The following is a 19,052-nucleotide window of genomic DNA, read 5'->3' as shown; positions in this document are numbered from 1 at the left end:
CAAACGTAGTAATTCGTCATCAGTAGTAATCTGATTCAGAAATCTTAGATATCTGGTTATATTGAAATAACCTATAATCCCGCATAACGCGAACCAATCGTGCCGAAAAGGAATCTTAAGGCAAAATCTCATCTCCCACCGAAATCACACACCTAAAAAAAGGTTCAAATTATATAGTGACCCCCTCAATTATAGTCTATTTTGAAATGAGCTTTTAACGAAAAAAAGGTTCTTTCAGACTAATAGATGATTTAACTAAATTTAATAATTTTAATTTTCTTCAACAAAAAAGAAAAGCAGACTCATTAATGAAAACTAACAGAGTTATTAAATTCAATAAAATGTTTTTTCTAAGTATAAAATCAAAAATCAAAAAGTTTGAAGGTTGTGGGAGAGTTTCAGAAAAATAAAATCTGAGTCCATTTCAAACAGTCTTATAGTTTGAGGGGTGTCCATATATTTTTACCAGAGAAAAGAAAAATTTGCACGCTTCAAAGATGTCATTGCACTATTTTGATTCCTGTAGACACAAACTTTGCAATCTTTACTAAATCTTCTTTTATTGTTCAACGATTAATAGAGGGTGTATTTTTTATTTCAATCTTTACTTAATTTTCTTGTTATCTTTTTTATTCTTTTTCTACCATTTGCGAACTTGCACCCGTACTATCCAAGCGCGCAATACTTGGTGAAGATGATGAGAATATACGCCGAGTGAAAGTTGCATTGGTTAGAGACTAGTTAAACTATTTAGCAAATTAATAATGTTGTATTGTTTTGGTTATCGTTACACCATTTATAGCCTTGTTTGCACTATTATTTTTATGTTAGCTTAAAATATAGAGAACAATTTACACTAGTTTTACTCAAGCAACACTTTACGAAGCTGATGAGGACATACGCCCAACGGAAAAACACTGAACAAAAAACGAAGTTACGCTTGTTAGAGACTAGTTAAACTATTTAGCAAATAACGTTGCACTGGTTCGGTCTTCATTACACCATTTACGGTCTCTTTTGCACTATTACATTAAAGGTAGCAAGAACAAGGGAGAAAAAATACAAACGCACGACTTGTCGCCCTCCTCCACTTCCACTTGCTAACAATAAACCACTCTTCCCCTTCCATGCTACTGTACTTGTTCCACTTCTCTTCTACAAACACCGAGCGTGGCGAAGAGTGTTGGAATAAGATGCGACGAATGCATGGAGGAGAGCGAGGGTTTTACAAATAGGATAAGTAACACGGGAGGTCGAAGGGGGGGCCGCGGTCACGAAAGGCCGAAGAGGGAGCCATGGTGAGGCAATGAAGAAGATTGACTGCCGTGGGAATGGGATGTTGCACTGGTTGCCACTGCGTTGCGCTGTGAGCGACGAGGGTTGCACATGTACGAGCTGCAAGCTGCACCGTTAGAAGAGTTATTGCACTATTCCTCTTTGCGTTGCACCATTACCCTAGCTGTCGGCTGCGTATTCTTCCAAATTTAGTTTCAAAATATTAAATTTTTAAAATCTGAACAGTAAACACTAAGGCTGGCGAATGGCGGGACTGATTCGATTCGTCCTCTGATGACTAGACAGCTGCGTAATCCGGGCGCGTAGCGCATTTAATGCGCCGATAGTCGTCGTACAGTAAGGTATACGTATCTGAGCGAATACGAGTGAGACGGAGAAAGACGAGAGGCATTTTCTTCAGCTGGTGAAAAATTCGGATCAAATCTGCAAAACAAAAAATGCGGCCCAGTTTTGCAAATGTTCAAAATTTGTGAATTTTTTATGCAAATTGGCCAAATTATGTTCTTAAAAAAAAACCCAAAATGAAATTTCACATAAACTTTGCTTCATCCAACCCAAAAAGAAATTTTACATAAACTTTGCTTCGTCCGCTTAAATCCACAGTGGAAATGTTTTTTTTTTTTTTTTTTTTAGAGATAGGTTAGCACGCTACCCAGTGAAAATGTTATAGTTACCTCATTGTGAAAGAGATATTTTCATTTTATCTTTTCATATTAATATATTATTAACTTATAATTTACTTTTTTAAATTATTCTAGTTGTCAAATTTGTTGGCTTTATTAGCTATCAATTAATAAAAAAGTTTTGTTTTTATTTTTTATTTTTTATGTTTTTTAGGCAGCCCCACAATATCTTTTGAGACGTGCACGGGGAGGCATCCGACTCAGCAGACAACCAGGCCGACGCACGGGATGCGTCGGATGCGTCGTCACATGCTTTTTTTTTTTTTCGTAACCACAGTTATAAATGCACAAGCACTGAGTTGGAAAAGCAACTGAGATTTAGAAAGAGAGAGATGGTGGAGAACTGGGCTTGGGTGAGCTCGTCCCTGGCGAGCTACATGCTCCTGTGGTCGATGCTCAAGATGTACTTCCCTCATCAGCTCTGGTTCTATTTCGCCTGGTGCAGCCGCAAGCTACTGTCCTTCTTTGATCCGTATCTTCACTTCACCATACCGGAGTTCGTGGGCGAGCGCATGAAGCGCAGCGAGGCCTTCGGCGCCGTCGAGGCCTACCTCTCCGCCTCGTGCTCGCAGCGCGCCCGCAATTTCCGGGCCGAGATCGGCAAGGACAGCGACCGCCTCCTCCTCAGCATGGGCGATAACGAGGAGCTCACCGACGACTTTCAAGGCGCCAGGGTCTGGTGGTCCTCCCGCTCCCACCCCGTCCAACCCAGCCGCTCACCCTGGTAATTAATACAATTATTATATATAAAAAAACAACCACTTTCTCCGACATCTTATGCTTTTCTCACGGAGTAATTTTTGTCCATAGAAATAGTCTGTTGTCGTCCAATAGAAAATGATTCAGAAATAGTCTTAACAAAAATTTCGGTTGCTTCAGGTATCAGGCCCCGCAGGAGGAGCGGCGGGACTACCACCTGAGCTTCCACAAGCGCCACCGCGAGCTGGTGATCAATTCCTACCTCTCGCACGTCCTCCGGGAGGGCCGCGCGGTGATGGCGAGCAACCGCCAGCGCAAGCTCTTCACCAACATCGAGAGCAGCTACTGGAACCACGTCCCCTTCAAGCACCCGTCGACCTTCGACACCCTCGCCATTCCCCTGGCTAAGAAGCGCGAGATCATCGACGACCTCATCGCCTTCCGCAATGGAAAGGACTACTACGCCAAGATCGGGAAGGCGTGGAAGCGCGGGTACCTGCTGTACGGGGCCCCCGGGACCGGCAAGTCGACCATGATCGCCGCCATGGCCAACTTCCTCGACTACAACATCTACGACCTCGAGCTGACCTCCGTGAAGTCCAACACCGAGCTGCGCAAGCTCTTCATCGAGACGACCGGCAAGTCCATCATCGTCATCGAGGACATCGACTGCTCGCTGGACCTGACCGGCGACCGGAAGACGAAGAAGAAGAAAAGCGCGGACGACAAAGAAACTGAAGACAAGAAAAACGCGCCACCGTCGCTGCCGTCGGGCATGGAAGATAGGGAGAAGAACAATGTCACGCTGTCGGGGCTGCTGAACTTCATCGACGGGCTGTGGTCGGCGTGCGGCGAGGAGCGGATCATCGTGTTCACGACCAACCACGTGGAGAAGCTCGACCCGGCGCTGATACGGCGGGGGAGGATGGACAAACACATCGAGATGCCGTACTGCTGCTTCGAGGCGTTCAAGGTGCTGGCGAAGAACTACACCGACGTGGAGGAGCACGATATTTTTGGGCAGATTAAAGAATTGCTGGAGGAGGTGAAGATCACGCCGGCAGATGTTGCGGAGAGCCTGATGCAGAAGTCTGAGGACAAGGGCGTGGATGAGCGGCTAGAGGGTCTCGTGCGGGTGCTGAAGTCGGCAAAGGAGGAAATGCAGAAGGGAGTGGTAAATGGTGGTGGTGGTGCTTTTATGAAGGAATGCAAAATCTAATCTCATTGCGAAAAAATTATTTTTAATATAGATTTTTTTTAAGAAAATTTTCTAATCAACTATATTTACATAGAATAGAAAAAAAAAATAATAGTATTTATTTATTAATTAGGAAAGAGAATTTTTTTTCCTTCTCTTCTCCCATACTCCCCAACGCCACTCTCTCTCTCTCTCTCTCTCTCTCCAACCCACTCAGCCTCTCTCTTTCTCTCTCTCTCTCTCTCTCTCTCTCTCCAACCCACTCAGCCTCTCTCTTTCTCTCTCTCACTCTCTCTCTCTCTACCCCTTCCGAACCTCCGGCACTCTCTCTCTCTCTCTACCCCTTCCGAACCTCCGGCACTCTCTCCTCGCCAGCTCGCGCACACTCTCACCCGCACGAGAAAGTTTACTATACTTTTCTTTTTTTTTATTAAACAGGAATATATCTTATTTGATAAAGGGAGTACAAATTAAAACAGCTAAACCTAGCTGGACTTTGCCCAAAAGGTTCATTGAGCTAACTTCGGGAAGTACATCGGAACCAATAATTAAAATAGGATAAAAGTAATCCAAACGAAACACACTTAGGACCCCAAAATGGGCTTTCAAAACTTTACGATTGAAAATTTACTATACTATACTGTACTTTTAACATATCATCGCTAACAAATCAATTATATTATTTTCTTAANGTTATCAAACCAGCCCATTTGGGAAACCAATTTACCTGATTCCACCCTCTCCAATGTGGGTTAATTTCTCACTACTCACTTAACTTAACCCACTCTCTTTACTTCTCTCTCTCTCTCTCTCTATCTATCTCTACATATATATATATATATATATATATATATATATATATATATATATATATATATATATATATATATATGGCGTGTTTGGTTCGTTTTTCTTTTTTTATTCTAGAATCAGAATTGGAATGGACGAATTCGTTTATGAGTGTTTGGTATGCAGGAGTTTCATTCCGATTCCGATTCCCGAGTGGAATGGAAATTTCCCAATCACCTTACCGAATAGATATTTACTTGGATAAATTTATTTTTCAACTTTTTTTAATTAAAATATGAGTTTAAATTTAGAAATTAAATTTATAATATATAATTTTAATTTCAATTTGAATTAAAAATTAAAATTTAATCAAGTATTTCGAATCTAACTTATGAATTTAAATTTAAACTAAATTTTAATTTATATAAAGTTTTATTCAAATTTTATTTAAAACTTAAAGTAAATTTATGGATTCAAATTAAATTTAAATTGTAATTTTAATTTTGAATTTAAATAAATCGAAATTTAGTTTTTAATATTTTGAATTATCCACTCAACTTCAAAGTTTAATTTTTTTAAAAAAAATAGATTTAAAATTTTGACATTATTTCAAAATTTTGATGTAAATTTTTAATATTTAATTTTCAATTTGAATTTAAATTAATATATTATAAAGATAAAGTTAGTATATTAATTTAATTATATTTTTTATATTTATCTGAAGCAAACACCGACAATGGAAATGATTTATTCCGATTTCGAATCAGGTGACGAACCAACAGAATTAGGTAATGAGTCATTCCGATTCCGGTTTATTTCGATTTCAATTCTGATTTCGATTCCGACTTCGAACCAAACGCGCCCATAGTAAATTGAAAGAAATAAAAAAATAATAATTTCATACAATTTTTTGCAAATATATCGAATAGCAGATGTATCCTTACAAAGTTCAAATTTTCGGATTTATCCTTTCAAAAATTTGGTGATGTTCATATATGCCCCTTTAATTTATTACGTACCGTTAGCTCACTCTTTATTTTTTAACAGAAAGCAAGTCATTTTTGCCATCACTGATATGTTTGCCCAGAAGTCCTAACAGTTATAATCGTGCAAAAATATTGTCTCCAAAAAATTCTCAATAGTCATCATCTTCTTCTATAAAAACTAATCTAATCCACCATGGTTGGAGGCTCTTCCTACCTCCTCTCTCACTTATTTCTTCTTTATTTATCGGCTGTTGATTCCCCAGTACTCAACATGGGCGAAGCAAGACGCATCGTGGATGAATGAAGAAAGAGAAATCCTAGTTATGGGTTCAAAACTCACATGAAAGAGAGAAAGGAAGTGGAAGAAGAAAAGAAATTAAGAAGAGTTTTCAGTGCTAGAATTTTGATCCAACTAGGGTTTTGATTGGGAGAATAACCTATAATATTATAGGGGTTAAAAGGTCAATTTACCTAACTCACTAACCAACATTAATTATTTTACCTACGATTAGCTATATTTTTCTAACAGACATTAACAGTAGGGGTATATTTAAAAAATGTTAAGACTTTTAAGCGATAAATCTGAAAATCTAAACTTTGTAGGGATATATTTACTATTCAATATATTTACAGCAAGCTGTATGAAATAATCCAAAAAACACACCGAACTTATTTGATCTATCGATTATTTTGAGTTGATTATTTAGTTTTTTGAAACTTTAATTTTACTATCTAATTTTTTAGTTTGTTTAATTTAAATTAGTCAACAACACTTTACCTTCAAAATTTGATTATGCCGTTTATGTTTGCATGTAGTTAGTATACTTTATACAATTCTTGCAATTATAAATAAAATTTATTAAGGTAATTAGCTAGCTTAGATTTGAAGTCAAAGTGTTATTGACCGATCAACTTAAACAAATTGAAAATTTAGATAATAAAATTAAAAATTGAAAGTTTAGGCAATCAATTCGAAATGATCCATATTGAGATAAGTTCTGTACGTTTTCACCAAAATGAAAAGCAAGGAATATTTTTACTAATTATCACACTCTCATAATGGAGATCTCAATTGAAATTAGAATTTTAAAAAAATATATAATAATGATGATGTATCAAAAAATAGATTAAAAATATAATTAAAATGAACTTTCACTACAACAAAAACGGTCTATAGCGACACTTTTAAGTGTAGGTACATGTCAAAAAAGTGCTGCTAGCTAAAATTACCGACACTTTTAAAAAGTGTTGCTATATGTGGGGTCGCTAGGTATATAGTGACAGTTAAAGAGTGTCGCTATAACCTAAAAGAGTGCCGCTAATTTACCAACACTTATTTAAGCATTTAGCAACCGTCGAAACTCTATCTCGTTGGCTGCGGTGGCGGAGGAGGACGACAGGAATGACTCTTCGTCTAGAATTTCAGTAGATTGAGTGAAGAGAGAAGAAAAAATGTCAATTGATTTTTCTTCTTTTTTTTTTCTTTTCTGTTTGTAATCGGGCCAAATGGACTGGGTGTGGTGGGTTGAGTAGAGTAATCTTTTATTTTTGGTTGGATTGGGCTTTATATTTAAGCATTAGTAGATATTTTTTTAAGTTTTAGTATAAATGGGACACTTACTCAAAAGTGTCCTAAACATGTGTCCCTATAACCTAATTCTGTTGTAGTGTTTTTGTAAAGAGATAATGCTCACTTTGATTTCGAGTTTAATTAGTTTTGATTATTAAATTATATTAGAACTAAAATAGAATTACATTAGGATTCTACATTGGCTTAAGTGATTGATGGTTTTATCACTAAGATATATAGGAGTAGGTTTTGTGCGCTATTAGAGCTCGGAGGCCTCCGTGCTTTTAAGCCGTTTTCGTTGATGGAGTTTTCGAATCGACAATCGGCTTCGTTAGATTTGATCTAGCGTATTTGAAATATTTAGAAAATAAATTTTACGATTTTTTCATATCATTTGTCTAGCGACTGAAAGAGTTCAAAATCAACAATTTTTAACGGTTGATATATATCGTTTGTAAGTTTAACGGTATAGAAATATTCAAATCAGATGAAATTTTGATAGAAATTCTAGTGTTATGTCATCAAGTTTTGCGAAATTTTTATTTTCAGCCGTTGATTTTGAACTTTTTCGATTGCTAGCTAAATAATATCGAAAAATCGTAAATTTTATTTTGCAAATACTTCAAATACGCTAGATCAAGTCTAAAGAAGCCGATCGTCGATTCGAAAGTTTCATCATCGAAAACGGTTTAAAAATATGGACATTTTCGTGCTCCTCCTAATAGTGTACAAGACCTACTCCGAAGATAGTTAAATTAGTTGCGCTATCCACAAATAGTCGGCAACAAGGAAAATTGGAATTTTGCCATCTAATAAACTAATGGCATCTAACATGCAGCGAACTAGCATATATCTTATTATTAAATAAAGGAGAGGCTACCTTTAACGAGGAGAGTTGTTTTCACACCTATGACATATCCCTTTCATTCTCGTTCTCCGCCTCTTTAACGTTTGGAAATTTTAAAAAGAGTATAAATTTTACTCCTCTCATACAAGTGATTAAAAAAGCTTCAAATAAGTTATATATAATAAAAAAAAAATTAATTTAACAAATAGAAGAATGATAGCCTTTGAATGCCCGTAACTTTTTAAAATGTATGGAGACCCCTCAACTCTAGGATAATTTGAAATAGACTGCTAAACTTTTTATTTTTATTTTTTGAACTGAATCCTCTCAACTTTCAAACATTTTGTTTTGAGATCTCATACATATAAACTTTTATCGAATTTATTGACTTTAGCAGTGATTAGTCTTTAATGGTTCTGCTCTTATTTCCTTAAAAGCGATTGGAGTTATTAAATTTGGTGATCTCAATTTAGGGTATATTTGAAAATGGCCTATAACTGAGCAGAAGATCGAGCAGGTCACTCCATTTTTTTTTTTTCCTTCTTGGCATGTTATCTTAATTAAGATTCCCTTCATAGATTTAATTACTCTAATCTGATCTGCCTAATTGGACCAACGCTTAATTTCAGGGTTCTTGCATTATAACTTTTAGTAGTAGTTTATTTCACCTTTTTCCCCGTTGCAATATTAAAACATACTATTCCACGGTGCTTGCGTCATGCATTACACCTCTCTCTCATATATATATATATATATATATATATATATATATATATATAATTAATATAAGAAGAGATAGAGAGAGAAGGAAGAGAGAGAGAGAGAGAATAAAGAGAGAACAGACGAGTTACGACTGGGACTACAAGTAGTAGCTAAAATTCCTGAATTGTTGGGCACATTTTTTACCTTTGGATCAAACTCTTTTCATTATTTCAACCCCTTGGATTAAATACTATAACTATGGGGACCACCCAACCTAGGGGACCACTCAACTCTAACCGACTAAATACATTCTGACCTATAATTTGCATCCAAGATTAAAAACTTGATAAGCAAAAAAAATATTATCTATATATACATATATCCACCTAAATCTATATATATATCCATTAGATGTAAGAATTGGCATGCATTACCTCTGAATCTGGTATATTCTTTTTAGATATAAAATAAATCAAGTACTGTCCTCATCTCGTGTTTTTATAGATTTAGATTAGATATAATGAATCCGGCCGTTAGAAAAACACGTGCGCGGGCAGCAAAGATGCTGGGCTAGCCAAAGTTTTTTTACTCTTATTTAATTTTTCACTTCCCTCCACTATGTTCGCAATCATATATGTAATGCGTCAGCTTCTCTCTCGTAATATTTATGGAAAACTTCAAAAACCCCCCCTGTGGTTTCGTGCTTTCTCACTTTAGTACCCTGTGGTTTAAAACGTATCAATTTGCCTCCGTGTGGTTTCGTTTTTCTCTTTTTGTTATCAATTTTATTATTATTTTTTTCTTAAATCAGTGACAAAGTTAAAATTAAAGGATACTAAAGTGAATATTCGATAAATATAGATGGTTATCTGAAGTTTTTTTGTATATAATTTAACGAAATGTTAACGAAAAAGCTTCCGAAAAGATAAAAATGAAACCACAGGGGGGCAAATTGATACGTTTTAAACCACAGGGTAGTAAAGTGAGAATGCATGAAACCACAGGGGGGGTTTTTGAAGTTTTCCCTATATGTATTACATATAATGAATCGACAGTTGGAAAAACACGTGGCTGCGGCGGCCGTTGGGGTACTGGGGGTGGAGGTGGGGCCAATCTTTTTTTTTATTATTTTTTTATTTAATTTTTCACTTCCTCTACTAAATTTTAGTTTGGTAATATTAATCAATTACATATTAAATTATATAATAAAATTAAAAAAATTAATAAAATTTAATTTAATTAGTTATTTTAATAAATTTAGTTGTAAAAAATGCATAAAGCATATAAACTAAATTTGTAAAGATAAATAACACATTCAAATTTTAAAGTAAAAGTATCATTGATTAACTCAAATCAAGTATAGAAAAAAATTGGATGATAAAAATAAAATTTTGAAATGTTGAATAATTGATTCAAAATGGTTTATATTTTAAAAATATTCTATACATTTTTACTTGATTTTAATATCAAACCTCAATACTATATTTATAGTCTGATGAGCGATCAATTTTACATTTAAAATATTTTAGAATATTCAATATATTATTGGTTGACTTTAATTTTAACAATTAGATTTTTAAAATTTATTAGATAATTTAACATATTTTTTTCTCAAATAAAACTCATGATTGAACAAAATTGATCGATACACAACTCGGTCTTCATCTGAAATAAACTTAAAATATAAAAAAGATAAACTACGCTTTTGGTCCTCAAACTAGAAGATACATGATAGTTTAGTTCTCGAATTTTATCAGATTATATTTTCTTAGCACAAATTATAAGGCATGTGATGATTTAGAGCTCATATTTTAATTAGTTATAATTTCTTATTCGAATTATGAGGCATATAATATTTTAATTCTTGACTTCTACTGCTGTTATTAATATAATTTATTATTTTTATGATTTTTCTCTTTTTTTTTATTCTTATGTTTTTCCTACAGCCCCTGCTTTCTTTACTTTTTTTTATTTGTATTTTTTTTGTTCTTTTATTTTATTTTTTTTAGTTTTATTTGTTTTTACAAAATTGATCCACCGCAACTCACGGATACCTTCGTGAGGTGAGTATCTATATCTATATTAATAAATATATATGAATTCTCAGTTTCTATACTGCTGGCAGCAAGGGGCGGAGGCGTGGGCGTTGGCGGGGGGCACAGTGCGGATGAGGGTGGGCGTCGGGCGCTGGCGCGGTGCGCGAGCTGGGGTNAGATAGAGTAACATTGCGGAGAAACCCCCGGAGTTGATCAATTTCGACCCAGCTCCCTACCCGTTGGTGCACCTTGCACGACCGTCCCTCCGAGTTCGAAAACTCGCAAAACGGCGCATAAAATGATGGGCTTCTTCGCGATTTAATCATTTTGTCAAATCAGCCCCTTTGCGGACTTTTCGCGATTCCCGAAGATCCGTCCGTCGGATTTCCGAACGGATTGCGCCAGCGCGATCAGCACGACTGAGGCATCGAATCTAGTATTTCGTTTCGTCTGAAAAGGTCTCCGATTAGCGACAAAACCTGCCCTCGCAATCTCCACCCAAAAACCACCTAATTAGGCAACTAAATGTAAAAGCCATTAAACCCCTTTTTCTCGAAATCCGTGCATCAGAACCCGATTCCGTCAGTGCCATTGGGTCCAGGATAGTCGAGCGGTTGAAAACGAGCTATTGAAAGGCTATATTCGGAGTCCGATACGCGTCGAAAGTCCACTCTACTCCGCGGCCTCTCCGGAAAACCGGAGTTACTATACACTTAAGTCGAACTTCCGGGTCGCGTAACTTCTCCGTTTTAACTCGTTTTCTCCTGAAATTTGACGAGTACACTTATAATTATATTACACACAAGAACATCGTCAAACAAAAGGGTTTAATCAATAAATGAAATATCTCAGTTATTACAAGTATACTAACTAAATTTGTAAAACTAAACGATACATTCAAATTTTGAAGTCAAAACATTATTGGCTGACTCAAATTTAATTTATAGAAAGGTTGGATGGTAAAAATAAAAGTTTGAAAAATTGAATAACTGATTCAAACTGATTCATAGTTCAGAAAAATTTTATATATTTTTACTTCGATTTTAATATCAAACTTCAACACCATATTTATAGTCTAATTAACGATCAATTTCACATTCGAAATCCTTTGGAATATTCAAAATATGATTAATCGACTTTTAATTTTAACTATTAGTCATTTTATAATAGATAGTTTAACATATTCTTTCTTCATATAAAATTGTTTTTTTTCTTGAGAAATTCTTCATATAAAATTGTTAATTGAACAAAATCGGTCAATACTCAACTCTGTCTTCATTTGGAATAAAAATAAAATATATAAAAAGTGTAAATAATGCCTTTGGTCCTCAAATTATAAGACTTGTGAAACGTTAGTTCTCAAACTTTCATGCGTTACAATTTTTGCTCAAACTATGAGGCATGCAACATTTTAGTTCTCAAAATTTTAATTAGTTGTAATTTCTGACTCGAACTATGAAATATATGATATTTTAATTCTCAACTTTTATTACTGCTACAACTATGAATTTTAAAATTTAAAATTTGAGATTTGAAACTTAAATTTAAAATTTAAAATTTAAAATCTAGATTTTTAATTTTAAATTTAAAAAATTGAGAATTTAAAATTTCTAAATTTAAATTTTATATTAAATTTATATTTTGAATCTAAAATAAAAATAAAAATTTAGAATTTGAGTTCAAAATCAAAATCAGTTTTGAAGAAGCAATTATTTTTTTGTTTCTAATTATGATGCCTTCAAAATCAGTTTTCTGATTCTGAAAACTAGAATTAGATTTTCTATATATCGTTTCCAAGCGCTCTACTGAGTTCAAAAATAATTTTAGGCTCAGAATAACTTCTGAGAAGCTAGAGCAAACACCTTCTTAATCAACTGTTGGGACTAGGGCTGGCAAACGAGTGAGCCGACTCGCGTTCGACTCGTGTTCGGCTCGATATTCGGCTCGCTCGAGCTCGACTCGAAATTAAATGAGCCGAGCTTGAACAAAATAAAAGGCTCGAAATTCATTTCAAGCCGAGCTTGAGTATTATTCGGCTCGTTCGAATTAGGCTCGAAAAGCTCGAAAATCTCGAAAATATATATATATATATATATATATAGACTGGAGCTACTATACTCTTATGAGTATAGACCCCCTTGTACTCATAAATTTTTAACCGTTGATTGATGGGATGTGTGGTTAGAATGATGGTGGTCCCCACTTAGAATGATAGTGGTCCCCTAGGGTTGAGTGGGTAGTTGGTTAAATAGTATGATCTAACGGATAAAAATAATTAATGGAATAAATCTAAGGGTCGAAAATTTATGAGTATAAAGGAGCCAATACTCATAAAAGTATAGTAGCCGGACTCTATATATATATATATATAATGTATTTTAATTATATATAAGCTTTAATTTAATTTGGGTCAGTATTGTTGGCCCATAAAATAAACCCAATAAGTACAACCGTGCAATTGAGCCTAACTCTAAATTTACATAACACACTCTCTCTTTCAGACTTTCACTGTTACACATAACCCTAAAACATGATAACATTTAAATTTTTAAATCCCTACTTTTTTTTCCTCTCTCTCTCTCTCTCTCAGACCCTCATCCAGTCAGGAAGTCACCCTAGCTCATATTTCTTATAATTATGTTGTATTTTGAACTATTGGACACGTTGCATCAAATTGTAGGTAATATTCTATAAAAATTAAATTATTGATTATATAATGTCGAGAATTTCAATCGGCTCGTTTAGAGCTCGAGCTCGGCTCGACTTGAAATTAGGCTCGCTCGAGTTCGGCTCGAATTAATTTCAAGCTGAGCTTAAGTCTAGATTTAGGCTCCAAATTAATTTCAAGCCGAATTTGAGCTGACATAAGCTCGCTCGAGCTCGGCTCGTTTCCACCCCTAGTTGGGACCAAAAGAGCAATTTACCACCCTTCCATATCATTCGCAGTCAACTTTGGCTGCTGTACACATACTCGCCGCTCAAAGTGCGTGTACTGCGGTGCGGAAGATGAAAACGATATATTTATCCTTTTGTTAAGAAACTCTTTCGAGTCCCATAGTGGAGGGCTAAGGCATGCAATTAAGACCAAACCACCGAAAGATAAAAGTGGTCCTTAATTAACCCCCACATTATTGATCCAGATGAAGTCGGCGGTCAAATTTTGTTCGATTATATGTCATTAAAAAAGATTATTAATGGGCAAGAGTTAGAGAAAAAACTGAAAGAGACCTACCGTGAGGTTACAGAACACACCTCAAACCCACACATAGGGACGAAATCACAATTCAATCACGAGGAGAGCCAAAATATGTACAAATAAAAATTTTAGCAGATAAATAAGATTTTAACTACTCAAATTTTTAATTAAAAAATTTAGTGATTAGATAATTAATGTTAACAAATATTAGATTTATTTCTTTAATTTACACTCGCTTAACTTCTAATTATTTTTATTTGTATTATTCTATTCAAATAACTTAAGAATTTTACTAAATCTAATAGTAATTTAGCTAGAATTTAATTTTTTAAATTTTTGTTAATAAAATAATTAACAACCAATAACTAATATCTAACATAACTATTAAATTTAGCATACTATTTTATTTAGTTAAATAAATTAGCTTATAAAAAATAATTAGAAAGTTAAGAATGTATAAATAAAATATTTGAAGTTGAAAGGACTTATTTCAAAATACACTATAACCTATAAAATACATAAGAAGAGAGAGAGTTCTATACTAGCACTAAAAATTTTTTACAAAATAGACTCATATATTTTAAAAATTAACTAAAAATTTATAAACTACCAAAAGGCTATAAAATAAACATTGAAAAGTTGAGGAGGGACCATGGCCCTTTAGGGTCTATACATGGCTCCGCTCCTACCCACACAACATACCAGTGCAATGGAAAAAGAATCTTTCGTAGACGAAAAAAAGATGAGAACGATTGTTAAAAAACAAGCACGAGGATAGCAAAAAAATTAATATTTGACCGTACTGAATATGATAACTGCAGTCACTTTATCGACTTGAGTGATTTTTTAATTAGCAGCAAAAAAAACTTATTTTTGCTAGCGCATGTCTTTCATTATTTTTCGACCATTTGGTTATTAACACATATGTTAAATTAATAATATATAAGTCTAGATGATTAGTTACAAATTTTAAAAATTTGAATGGTATAGATACCTCAACTTTTGAAGTCTAGATGAAGCAGAAATATCCTCATTGCAGCTTTTGCTTTTGTAATCTAAAACATAATAATAATTGAAAAGTTTCTTCAAGAAGTTTAGACGACACATTTTACACAAATGGCTGATGATGATTACTATAGCTCTTCATATATATTTTGAAGATATATAGCACATGATAGAAAATTGATTCTAAAATGCTAAACCATGAACTGGCTCTCATTCAGGCATACAAGAAAGATCATCAAAGTAATAATATAATATTCGATCAAACTCCGTAACTCTAAGGGTGCGTTTGGTTCGCGCTATCTTTTTAAGATTCCTAATAATCCAAAAGGAATAACAAAATATGACGGTGTTTGGCTAAACGCACTAATTAATCTAGTTGGTAATATTAGATTTACTTGGGAATAAGATTAATCCCAAAGTACTAATTTCATTCCCTTGAGGGAGGGTGAGTATCATCATATTAATGGATTGGGATAATCATAATATGTCTAATCTCTTTCTTTCTCTCTATCCGCCGCCGGCTAGTTGGTATTATTTTTCTTTACACTCTAACCTCATATCTCTCTCTAAACCTATTTTTTCTCTCTAAACTTCAACTCTTTTTCTCTCTCTAAACTAAGCTCTCTTTTCCCCTCTTTTTCTAAAATCTCAACTCTCTCACTCCCTCTAATCTCAACTCTATTTCTCTTCTTATTTCTTTAATTATGCTCTCTCTCTCTAACCTATGTTCTCTCTCTCCCTTTTTCTAAAAAGATGTTGATATTTTTGGTGGCATTATCTAAAATTAATTAAAGAAATAAATAAATTAGTTGTATATTTTTTGTAAGCTTAAATAATATGACTAAATAATATAACCGTGCAAACCAAACACAGGAATAACACATTCTTAGTAATAGGATGAATAGGAATAAGAATCTCGGACATCTTTTTATTGCTAGTAATCTTTCATAGTGTAAACCAAACGCACCCTAATGGTAAAGTACTTCGGTGCATTCCGCGTTACTCCACGATTAATCCCAGATGATGTTTAAAAGAAGATGAGAGTTTTTAGGGTTCCAAAAGTTGAACATTTTTGTTAGATTTTTTTTTTTTAAGAAAGAAAATAAAATATTTTGTTGCAAAAGTCATTAATTACTCTTGTTATCCAAATACAGTATCTCTTTTTGCAAGTTCGAAAGTCTGTTTTCAAATAACAGATCATATATATAGGAATTTCGCCATATATATTATATACATGCAGAGTCCACCAATCAACAGTCATAAATAAAATAAAACTCAAATATCCATGATTCGATCCTGCCTTATACCACTTTGAACATGACTCAGAACCAATTCTGTCTTTCTCTATTTTGAACGAGACTCGATCCAACCTGAATTCCTACCACAAGATAAGATTCTTGTCTCTTTGCACCCACTTGATAGATAAAGATAGGAGAGGAGTCACTTGTGTGAGTTTGGTAAGTTAGAATGCTAACATTCTAATGTTTGCTGTCTGCTTAGGGCAGTTATTTTTGGAACATGAATATGTGTAGTGGTTAGATGAATCACAATAAACGATTTTCGGCGTAGAAATACTTCGGACACCTTTAAACATTGTCCTTAACAGGTTATTGACTATCGAGCGTATTCAGATATGAAGAATCACAACCCACGATAACCCTGACGTCGCTAGGAGTTTAGGCGCAACCATTTTGTAACCATTTCAACTAAAGATTCGAGTTCATTCGAGTTTGTACATACATGATTTTCTTACAAGGGAGCGGCGGAGAGGCTTTGGTGTAGGACACAGAGAGGGCAAAGAGATTTGGCCTTTAATTTCAAAAAAGGTAATATTAATAGAGCCATTTTTACAAGCAGTATCTCACAAATTTTGAATCTAAACTAAAACTCTGCAAACAAAATAAATTAGAAGAGCCAGCTGGTAGGTGTGCAAATTAGTGAGCTTTGAAGTGTATGGGGATTGGGCCCCGAGCAAATTGTACTTGAAGGTTGAAACGTACGTATATGGGTTGAGGATTTAGAGCGCAAGAATTTTTTTTTTTTTTTTTTTTTTTTNAATGCACAAAGCCTGACTCCGGAGTGGCACTCGTGGGCGCTACCCAACTGAGTATGCAGCGTATCTCTGTCGAGCTCAATCAGGCTCTGAAAAGCCAAAGTCAAGTAACCAACAAGTAACGTGCCCTCAGCACAATCTGACGCCAAAAAGGCGATATGGGTCCACCATCAACTCTTACGGCACCCAACAGTTCGGAACACCAGCAGGCCCTGTAAAAATCCACTCGGCACACCAGCACGAGCAAAAATATATTCTAAACTACCTGAAGTACTCGTCTCGAAGATACTACGACAGTACAATTTAATATCGGCTCCTAGAGCTAAATTAGGCAGTTTAATCAAGTGACAGGTCCAAATCGCAGATTTTCTCCTAATTCAATTTCCAAGTCTAATATGTATAACCTATTCAATTTATTACCACATGCTCCAAATTCAGATATGAAATCTACCATTTAATCCATGAATTCGAGTTAGAATAGATTAATCCAAAAATCGAAACTATACATGTCGACGAATGTGAACTTAGGAGTAAAACCGATGTAACCCACCTCGCACGCTAATCCCTGACAGCACGGAACCCCCTTAGCTGCGACACCACCTGCTGGATCGACCAAACACGCTCGAGTCTCGAAATCGAGCTAACTCCAAACTAAAAACACCAAAATTCCTCAATTCAGTCCAAAATCCATAGCAGCAGAGAAGAGAAGGATTTCGACCAAGCTGTTACTTCACCAAAATTCGCAAGTAAGGGCTTCGTGGATTCCTCTCGAAGTCCCGAATCCAACGAACCAAGTCTCGTCGCAATCTGAAGCTCCTACGTCGCGTACGAGCTAAAATACTGACAGTCGACGGTGGATTTCAGCAAACAACAATTCTCCGAGTTGAAGTAGTAAAAACTTGCCCAAAATCCAGGGAAATGCTGAATTACTCACCTCGACAACACCGGGCACCGCTGCGACAGCAAAAACGGCGAAAACCTCCGCTCGCCTGGCCTCCTCGCGCTACCCCGGCGTCAAACGCGAGCTCAAACGGTTCCGCGGCGCGATGTCGGCGACGGATTCTCCAACCGAGCTCTCCACGGTCAAACCAAGCTAGAGAGAGAGAAGGGAAGAAGGAGTAGCAAGAACACTCCCTCTCAAGAGCTCTACGCCTGTATATAGAAGTAGGTGGGGTGGTGATACAAACGAATGAGAGAAAAGACCAAAACTCCCTCTTACCTACCCTGGTGTACCGGTACACGGGATTGCGTACCGGTATAGGAAGCCAACCCGAGAGCAGTATGCGCGTAATCTGTGTAGTGTACCGGTACACCACGATGGCTGTACCGGTACAGCAAGCAGAAAATGAGCAAATTGCAGATTTTCTTCGCTAAAAACTGCCCTCGCGTCGCACGGAGCCCGTTTTACGTCTATTTGACGCCAACGCGACTCGAACTTGTCCCGACACTCTCCAGAGCTGCCGACAAGCCTCCACAGCTGAACACCAGGGATCTCACAATATATGTAGATAGAAAAAAAAATAGAGAGATTAATATAGTTTAAATTAATTATTTATTTTAATAAATTAGTCGTGAGAATTGCAAAAGTATTGTCACGCCCCGGGGTCCCTTTTAGTTTAAAAGGTAGCGGAAAAGCGTCTGAAAATTTTTTTTTGAAAATCTGACCCCAGAGTGTGCCAGATCCGCCACAAATACAGGAGCTCCACTGTTCACACGGACAGAGTCTCCCCTGTATTTGCACGGCGTCGCACAAGTACAACAGAGTATAGATACACATACAATCACAACCACAACCAGATGAACAACAAGATAGATAACATTCATCCATTCCATTCACACACGCAGATATGATACTTGAATTATGAATAACATTCCACATCTATCAGTTAAAATGTTTCCTACCTGGAAACTGATTTTGAAATACTAAGTCCATAAAACTACAGAGAAATCAATTTAAAAACTAATCCCCACACGGGAACCATTCTTTTTCAA

The 19,052-nt window shown here is 35.5% G+C and overlaps 1 protein-coding gene across 1 annotated transcript; it reads left to right on the top strand.

The window, feature by feature from the left end:
- LOC109715413 (AAA-ATPase ASD, mitochondrial-like) lies at positions 2,307 to 3,897 on the top strand. Its single transcript, XM_020240391.1, has 2 exons — positions 2,307 to 2,703; positions 2,859 to 3,897. Exons 1-2 carry the CDS (start codon positions 2,312 to 2,314, stop codon positions 3,895 to 3,897), a joined length of 1,431 nt encoding a protein of 476 aa, XP_020095980.1. The 5' UTR covers positions 2,307 to 2,311.

The sequence above is a fragment of the Ananas comosus genome, linkage group 9, assembly GCF_001540865.1.
Source record: "Ananas comosus cultivar F153 linkage group 9, ASM154086v1, whole genome shotgun sequence".
NCBI classification, from domain to species: domain Eukaryota; kingdom Viridiplantae; phylum Streptophyta; class Magnoliopsida; order Poales; family Bromeliaceae; genus Ananas; species Ananas comosus.
The sequence above is the reverse complement of the archived record's forward strand: the minus strand, read 5'-3'. Positions and strand labels throughout refer to the sequence as shown.

What these genes read in the sequence shown, in the direction of transcription:
- LOC109715413 (XM_020240391.1), top strand. Translation starts at nt 2,312, where the DNA reads ATGGTGGAGAACTGGGCTTGGGTGAGCTCGTCCCTGGCGAGCTACATG. An exon ending in CAACCCAGCCGCTCACCCTG is followed by an intron (nt 2,704 to 2,858) that starts GTAATTAATACA and finishes CGGTTGCTTCAG; the next exon opens with GTATCAGGCCCCGCAGGAGG.